Source organism: Micromys minutus (assembly GCF_963924665.1).
Source record: "Micromys minutus genome assembly, chromosome: 12".
NCBI lineage: Eukaryota > Metazoa > Chordata > Mammalia > Rodentia > Muridae > Micromys > Micromys minutus.
In genome coordinates, this window is record NC_137981.1 from 51,772,384 (window position 1) to 51,781,578 (window position 9,195).

The following is a 9,195-nucleotide window of genomic DNA, read 5'->3' on the forward strand; positions in this document are numbered from 1 at the left end:
AGACAGCATGGAGTTCAAATTCTACCCCTTCTATTTTCTCTACACAATGGAGACCAGTCTTAATCTTGTGGAGAGTTTAATGTCTTTAAACTCCATTCTTTTTCTCATACAATCAGGGTTAGAGGCAGGTGAATCGAGGTCAAGTTCATTGTGAGCTGCGCAGTATGTGGGAGGCCAGCCTAAAATTTGTGAAGTTCTTTAGAAACCCCTTAATTTGGGATAGCCTAAACTTCTTGTGAACATCACTGTGAGTGTAGTGCGAGGTATTGCAAATAAGGATTTCACATATATTAGATGTAATTAGAAATCACTCTGAAAACAATTATAGGTATGTAGAAAAATAATATTACCCACAACTTTTATTGATTTAGCTGAAAATGATAAACCCATATGACTAAACAATATGTATATCTCACATGTCCACATAATAATGCATGTGTATATGCTATACAGCACATACATATTCCAAGAATTCTATTCCATATTATTATGTATATGATATACTGCCTGATACATATCAGGATATGTCAAGGCAGTTACCTCCTTACCTCCCTGTGACCTATTGAGCTACAATAGTACATTGAAAACTCGCTCTTCTAAGTTTGAATGGGTAACGGAGAAGAAAGAGAGGGAAACAATAGCTCCTAATAGAGGAAATTTTAGAGCCAACCAAGAGGCAGCCAGGACTTCCGCCTGCCACGCCATTGTGGCAGAACCACAGCTCCCAAGTTGTGCAACACCTTCGGTAAACACTTGCTGAAGCGTACACAATGAAGCAGGGAGTTTCACTCTGTCTCCCTTAAGAGGAGGCTGGGGCAGAAGCAACCTCACCGGTGTGAGCAGAGGCAGCCACTGCTCCCGTGGTCCCAGAATGCAGCGATGGAGTCTCTTAGTAATCTCTTTCCTTCTCTCTCCAGTTCCAGGTAGGTGCTGACTCTTTTGGGTTCCGTTCAGTGTGTCACAGGACTGCATGCCATCTGCTCCTGGCCTTACGGTATATAATTGCTGGCTAGCTGGGTTATTTTCCCCCTTTAAACAGTTTTTCTAACCACTTGGATTGATTTTAATCTGCAGTCTGGGAACTGCGGTGCATGTGAAGGAGAGCAATCAGAGGTTTGCATGAAACATTTACGCGTCAGCTCTGATATCTTTAAAAAGAGAGAAAGGAGCTCTTGTGCAGTTAAACAACAGATATGATCTTTGAGTCCGAAAGCAAACTCTGTAAGAACTGCGTCAAGTTTTAATTCAATAAAACAGATTTGACTGGTTGTGACTGCCAAGACTTGAGGAAACTATCTGCTCTTATAATTGGGACCAGTTCAGCAACCTACATTACTTAGGAACATGCGTTGTTATGTTTAGAGAGAATAGACACCTTTAATTGGTAGGGGACGAAACCCACAAAGCTGGTGTTATTGGTGAAGAGGACTTTCAGTTCAGTGTGGCTTGATAACCCAGCTTTGTTTCACTGGTGAGAGCAAACATCTAAGAATTGAGATGCGGTAACTACTACCTCCTAACGACACGTTATAGCACAAAACTCTCTCTTTATAAATTCTCAGCCCAGTTTCAAGTGTCTGGGATCTGAGGACGCATTTCTCTGGCTTGTTCTGTACTTGGAGCTCCATCTTCACAATAGCTGGCAAATGTTTTCTTAGGCCATAGGATGCTTGCTGGGACCCAGGAAGGAACAAATTGTGAACATATGTGAAGCCATCAAGCACAGAAGGATCTTTCTTCTTCCTAATGCTCTTGGCATTTTCTTACCCAAAATGGCTTCTCTATTGTTTTCCAGACTTGTAAAAATTGCATTAATATCCTTAAATATTTAGGATGCTAATATATGCTTCAATGCATTACTCCTTGGTTTCAAATTCCTAGATTCATAGGAATCATGTACTAGGAATTCCTTTTTATTTAGGAATCTTTTTTAAAAAAGAATTATTTATTTATTCTGTGTGTAAGAGCACACTGTAGCTGTCTTCACATGCACCAGAAGAGGGCATCAGATCCCATCAGAGATGGTTGTGAGCCACTATGAGATTGCTGGGAATTGAACTCAGGACCGCCGGAAGAGCAGTCACTGATCTTAACCACTGAGCCATTATCTCCAGCCCCAAGAATATTTTTAAATAGGAAGTCTGTCTTCAACGTTTTCCGAAATCACCATCCCCAGGATTCTTAGGGTCTCCATCCTCAGTAGAAGCTGAAGAACTACTTGGGATCTGACTCTGTTCAAGGAGAGGAAGTATCTCATCAGGCAGTTCCAGCAACAGAGCTCCATGTACCTATGCGTGCTACTGCCTCTTCCAAGAAATCAGGCGCCATACTGTTTCTGCTCCCAACAGTTCTGTATTAGCAACCATGGCAGCAACATATGGAAAGCCTGCCTAAAAGTGTGACGCCATTCATTCTAATGCTGTAATAATAGGCATTTTGATTGCTGTCCAGCGAGGAGCATTCATCTTGAGTAGGATGTCACACTGCCTCTCTTTATCTTCCCTGCCATACCTTCCAAGGCATCCATCCCCTGCCTACCAAAACCCTTGCTAGATTCTCCATGGGGACTGGTTTCACAGCCAGAATGCAAGTAACAGAGTTTTGTTTGCTTACCTCTTCCTCTGTATTTCTCCCTCCCCATCATCAGAACTCTTTGCATGTGTCCTCTGGCAGTTAACTTTGACCTGCTTCAACCCCTATTTCTAAATAAATGATGGGTATGTAAATTAGGGCCTGGTACTGGTAATGAGCCTCTCACCATCCCCGGGAGAAAAAGTGACATGGGATTTCATCATAAGGAAAGTAAAAACAAATATTTAAAAGGACATAGCAAGTATCCTGGGGGAAAGAAAATAAATTAATGCAGTGACAAAGGCAAGTCTCCATCCTGTTTCAGGAGTATGGCCAGGGAGGCACTGTGGCTTTAATAAAAAGTAGTAGTTATTTCTAGTGACGAGGAAAAGCAAACCAGCAGGCACAATTTAACCCATATATCCAAGTAATAACTTCATTAGAATATGGGTTCTAGCCTTCCCCATCCTCATTGTTTATTGAATAACATTTAGAAGTATAAGCATTTGGGGGAAAAAGATTCAGTGTCAATGCCTAAACTTGCATTAAAGGCTTATTGTCCCCTTTGCAAAGACAACCCTGAAACAATCTAACAGATGTGGATGGGAATGAAGATGGCAGTATTATACACAAATGTCCCCAAAAGAACAGAGTTAGAATAGCATTCTAGATTGAGGTCAGCTACATCACTCTCACTAATGAGCTTTGCTTTATTTTAAACTAATGAATGGTTAAAAGAATCTAATCCACAATCACACACACACACACACACACACACACACACACACACACACACACACACACACCTCTAACTCAAACCAAAATAGCTGTTTATCTCTCAAGTCAGTTTTGCTAGTCAAAAGGTACCCAACACATGAGTTCTGTGGGAGAGAGGAAGCAAGCATTAAAATAAATTAATAGAAACATATTGTGTTACATCTTGGATTTGTGTAATCCCTGGGTGCCAGTTATCTCTGTTTATGCTACTGGCTTCTAAATAATTAACTTGATTTTATTCACCTGGGAGGAGGTTGCCCCATCTCCATCAAACTTGAGCACATGTGAGGCAAACAATATCTGTCTACTCATCCCTTCCTGTGGGGTGGAAATCCTCACATCTCAAATATCTTAATTCAAGGGCCTTACAGCTTTCAGGAGAACCAGAGCATTCTAAGAGAAATTCTATCTGTTTCTATACAGAACTGATTGTGTTGTAAGAATTTGGCAGGAACTGCAAACTAATTTCATCTCATTAAGGAGTGGGGCTGTGATCATGTTGTATATGTATAGGAAGGCTCAGGTGGGGATTGTCAGAACTTATGCTTCAAAAGACAAATCAGCTGATTCCTGTTCGGATCACATATGTTGTAGATAAACCCCACAGATGAGGTTTTTTTTTTTTTTTCCCTTTGGTCATTTCAATAAAACTAAAAAAAAAAAAAAAGTTAAGTGTTTTATATCTGCTGGCTGAGACCAGGAGAAGGTGTCAGATCTTAAAGCAACAGTCTCCAGGTATGTGCTAGGAATCCAACCTGGGTTCTTTGGAAGAGTAACTTAAATACTGAACCCTTTCTCCATCCACCCAATATGGCATTAAAAATATTTCTAGTCTTTAAGTGTGTGTGTGTGTGTGTGTGTGTGTGTGTATGCAAATACAGTACAGGTGCCTGTGTAGACAAGAAGAGGGTGTCAGGTGCCCCAGAGATACAGCTTCAGGCGGTTGTGAATCCCCTAAGATGTGCTCTAGAAAGTGAATTTTGTGTCCTCTGGAAGATCAGGAAGCACTTTTAATGACTGAGGCATCTCTGCAACCCCACTCCACCTTACAATAACATGTAAAGAAGAGAAATGTGGAGGAGGCAGTAGCAGTGAGAAGTGTCTTCACGACTCAGTGTCTATGGGGCTAATTGTGCCAGTCACCGGAGTACACTAGGTAGTGTGTGGCACCTTAGGGTGTCTTTTCTCTGTGGCAGTGAATTAAAGGAGGCAACAGGAAATTGTGCCTATGTCATTTGCACATTTCTGACAAGAGCTGTGGCATCTCACTTCTATGAAGTAATCATGGCATTTTTAAGAGGAGAGAAATGCTCATCCCACATTTTAAAACATCAAACATTTTTTTGTAAATAATACAATTAAATATCTTTGTCAACATTACAATTGATTGCACATATATTTAATAAATATTTATATCAAATTCTGTAAACATAGAAAGTACAAGGATTATCTCAGGACTGAAAACAACAACAACAATAACCAAAAAATCAAGCGACTTAAGAACTTTGTGTACTGGCTTTCATACATACTTTAAAGCCCAGTGTCTGGGATTGGGAAGCAGAAGGATCTTTCTTGACTCTGGCAGCTTACAGAGCCCCTGACAAAACAAAGAACAAACAAACAGACCTACATAAGAGAGATAAAAGAAAAGAGAAAGAAAACCTTTGTACAGTTGCCATCACAGCTGAGAAGAATGTATCAGGACGACTGTGGCCCTTTTAAAGACACAATAGTTTGTGTTTATTTGTATGTTATAGACCACATGGTACATCATTGACACAACCTAGTGAGCTGTTGCTCTTCAAGCAGTAAAAATTTCAATTCTAAAATTAAGATAGTATAGTATCTGTACTATGTCTTTAAATGTGTATACACACACACACATATAATTTTGTGTATGTGAATATTTTGCCTGTACATATGTCTAAACTCAACTTTCATGCCTGGTAGCCAAGGAGACCAGAAGAGGGCATCGGATTCCCTGAGCTGGAGTTACCCACAGTTGTGAGCTGCCATGTGGGTGCTGAGCAGAGAACCTGGATCCTCTGCTAGAGCAGCCAGTGCTCTTAAGTGCCGAGCCATCTCTTATCTCCTGCTCTGTTTCCTAAGAGTGAACCCTAAGCCAGAGTTCCTTTACTACCTCAATTGCTATTTGACTCTGAGAGCATCCTCAGAGCTTAATGATGTTGTTTCAACGTCCCAGGTTAAATGGTTATTGCGCAATCAAATAAATTAAAACCATTCCAAACTGATCAAAAAGTGGACATCACTAGAAATTTCAGGAGAAAAATACTTTTGATTCAGTTTGCAGAACAATAAAATATAAACAAACAATTCCAAGTGACCCATGGCCATGACACTTAATGAGTCCCCTCAGTTCTGTCTGCTATTAGGTGGGCTGAAATAGTATTTCAGTGAGCTGGGATGACCTTCACAACACAAAGAAGAAAAAGCTATTCTAAACCCGCTGCCAGCATCCTGCCTCAATTCTCTAAGTTTCGCTGTGTCTTCATCCCAAGTGAGACCGTTCATGTTCCCTCCAGAGCTTCCCACAGGAAGCTGCATCCCTGTGGACAACAAAAAGAAGACTTAAAACTCCAATAAAAACCATTTCTCTTTAGCCTAATTGCCAGGAAAGGCTTGGACATTAGTCTCCTCAGTGAATTGGTTGTTTGAGATACATTTTCACTTTCCTCCTGATCTGATTCTAGCCACTCCACAGCCCTTCCCTGGTCAGTGACCCTGTTGAAATCCTCTGTTCTCATTTTCATAATTTTTTTCTGCTTAAAACGGAGGCTTGTCAGCATTGCTCATGCCAGCCCCCTTCATGAACCTAATGTTGAAGACTTTTCCTACTGGGACTATGTTTCAAATATTACTACTGGAAATTCCAAGGATCATGGGTTCGATCAGAGATGGTGGGTGTCTGCCTCCAATTTCACAGCAGTGTGGTCCAGAGTTTTCCTGTTTCATTATGAGAGTGATAAGCTTCCAGGAGAACTGGATTCTGCCTTGGCTTTACCTGATTTCATTTTCTTTCTGGGACAGTCAGTGCCCAGATCCAAAAGGGGAAAGAGAAATGGGAAAGTTGGCAAGAAATACTGTCATCAGAGAGGCATTTGCACATATCTCCTATTAAAAGTCAGAGACTGAAGATTAGGGATGGGTAGGTGGGTTTCTGGCTGTTATCCACTTCTCCTTAGGTCTGGAACCACTGACATAAATCACAGAATATCTCTGTGGGGTATTAACCATCGAAGTGAGAATGAACATTATGGAATAGCTATGTCTTCCTTCTTTCTCCCCTAGCAAGTGCAATAAAAGAACTTCCTAAAGCCAAGAAATATGAAGTGGTTTATCCCATAAGACTTCATCCATTGCGTAAAAGAGAGACCAAAGAGGCAGAGCCAAAGGTTAGTACATCTGTGGTTGTCTTATTTCTTGCACATAAATTTAATGTGAATGCCTGTTTCCATGTGTACACATGTGAGGTCACAGGTTATTCTTACACTGTAAGGATATCCACTTTGCTTGCAGAGACTGGGTCTCTTAATGGACTGGAACACACTCATTCACAAGTAGGCTGGCTAGGGAGTGCAGACTTTGATATTTTGTAATAATTTATGTTGCATGCTACCAAATAATTATATATAACTTACCTTATCTATTATGTGCTCATCTGCCACCTCTCCACACACCATTCCATACAATTTAATTGTCTTAAATCAGGACTAGAAAATAAACAATACAAATCAATGCAAATTGGCATTTTTACCTGAAGTTTATAGCTTTTTCTATGTAGACAGCATTACAATTTGCACAGTTATTACATTGTCAGCCAACACTGGCTTAATTTTTTAACTAGTCATTAGAGTAAAGCTAATTATATGTGCCCTGTGTCTTTGACTATGCATATGCTGTAGAAACTATTTATGTGTAGGTACTGTGTGTGTGTGTGTGTGTGTACCTGTGTGTGTGTGTGTGTGTGTGTGTGTGTGTGTGTGTGTGTGTGTACGTGCATGTACAGGTAGATACTTATAATGGCAAAGGGAGGCCATTGGATCTCCTGGAGATTGAGTTATTGGTGCTTGTTAATCACCTTTTTCTGGGTGTTAGGGGTCCAACTAGTGTCCTCTGAAAGAGCAGCCCATAATCTTAATGAACGAGTAATTTCTCCAGCTTCACAATGCTGATTTTTTTGTGTGATTTTGATGTGATGAGCTTGGTTTTACTGGAGACAAGTTGCTTGCCTAGGTTACTTACAAACAGCTACAGGAGATTTACACTAGCCTGGTGCATGATGACCTAATGTAATGTGGTTCTAAAGGGTTGTTTCTCACATCAACCACATGAATTCAAGGGATGGAGCTCAAGTTGCCAGGCAAGTGTTTTCATCCATTAAGCGACCCACTAAGCTGACCCCAGTTAAGGGTACTTTCTACGTATTTGACATATCTCTACTCCCAACCACCCCCACACTCCTTCTTCTAACCTATGCTTGGAAATATAAATATTTGTTTTCATTAATGGTGATCCGAATAAAACCTTTCTAAACATATCAAGGCTACATATAAAGATCTTAGATGAAGAGTCTAGAATGTGGCTCAGTGGTAGAATCTTTAGCCAGCATTTGCAAGACCCTGAGATCAATTCCCAGAACCAAAACATACATTTATATACATACAGACACAAACATACACATTCACACACAGGCAGGTACACACATACATATTCAAAGAAATACACACATACACATGTACACACATTCATATACATACAGATACACATACATATATGTACACACACAAGCACATACACACAGACACACACATACACAAATGCACATACATGTACACATTGGCACACAAATATAAGCACACACAGCCCCATGCCTACACTCGAACACAGAGCTAATTTGTCTATTTAGTTGACAGACTAATCTGTAGCCTGTGGTCTAGACAGACAGCTGGCCTCACCATCCACTGCTAGAGAAGAGCAAGCATTCCGTGCTAAGGATCAATTTGGTAGACATGGCCACCTTTTGATTATCAGTAAATCTTTTGTGTATTTTGGCAGGAAACATTTGAAACTGAGCTAAGGTACAAAATGACAGTAAATGGAAAGGTGGCGGTGCTGTATCTGAAGAAGAACAAGTGAGTGTGTGCCCGTCTGCTATTGTCCTCCTCTGGTACCAGTCAACGTGTAGAGAGTGGCTGGCAAGGATGCTGTCAGCATCATGCTACCAAAACCCAACAGTTTTCACTCTACTCCTAATGGACCCAAAGAGTCGGTGATTTTTTTCCTCTTAAAATGGTAGAAGCACATTAGGCCAAATAACAGTGCACTAGGCTTTTGACACTTTATAAATAAAAAAGAAAACCAATGAGGTGCTAGTAGACATATTTTTTTAAAAATGACTGAGTGGGTCCAATGTAATTTGCTTTAGGTTTTGTTTGTGTCTTCATAGAGGCCTCAGGGGACTGCTCCTTGGAAGGGGCTGAGGCAGGGGTAATGCTGTGCCTTCTCACCAAACTGGTTGCAAGTTCTTTCTTCTGTCACCTTTGACCCCAGCTCTGCTTTTTCTCAAGTTTCTCCTGGCAATAAAATAGCAACCAGGACTTATGTGAACAGGGGCTTGTTTCATTTTCATAGCTCTCTAGAATTGATTCCTTCTCTCTCTCTCTCTCTCTCTCTCTCTCTCTCTCTCTCTCTCTCTCTCTCTCTCTCTCTCTCTCTCTCCCCTCTCTCTCTCTCTCTCTCTCTCTCTCTCTCTCTCCTCTCTCTCTCTCTCTCTCTCTCTCTCTCTCTCTCTCTCTCTCCTCTCTCTCTCTTTCTCTCTCTCTCTCT

At 40.8% G+C, this 9,195-nt stretch overlaps 1 protein-coding gene across 1 annotated transcript in view; it reads left to right on the forward strand.

Annotated features, from left to right (window-relative positions):
- Positions 1-871: 871 nt before the first annotated feature.
- ADAM28 (ADAM metallopeptidase domain 28) overlaps positions 872-9,195 on the forward strand; it is a gene marked incomplete at its 5' end in the record, with an annotated part of 34,782 nt that continues 26,458 nt past the window's right edge. Inside the window, 3 exons of the mRNA XM_080926757.1 lie at positions 872-923; positions 6,658-6,761; positions 8,425-8,501. Of these exons, the coding sequence (XP_080782883.1) occupies positions 872-923; positions 6,658-6,761; positions 8,425-8,501 (233 nt within the window). The remainder of the gene's footprint in view (positions 924-6,657; positions 6,762-8,424; positions 8,502-9,195) is intronic.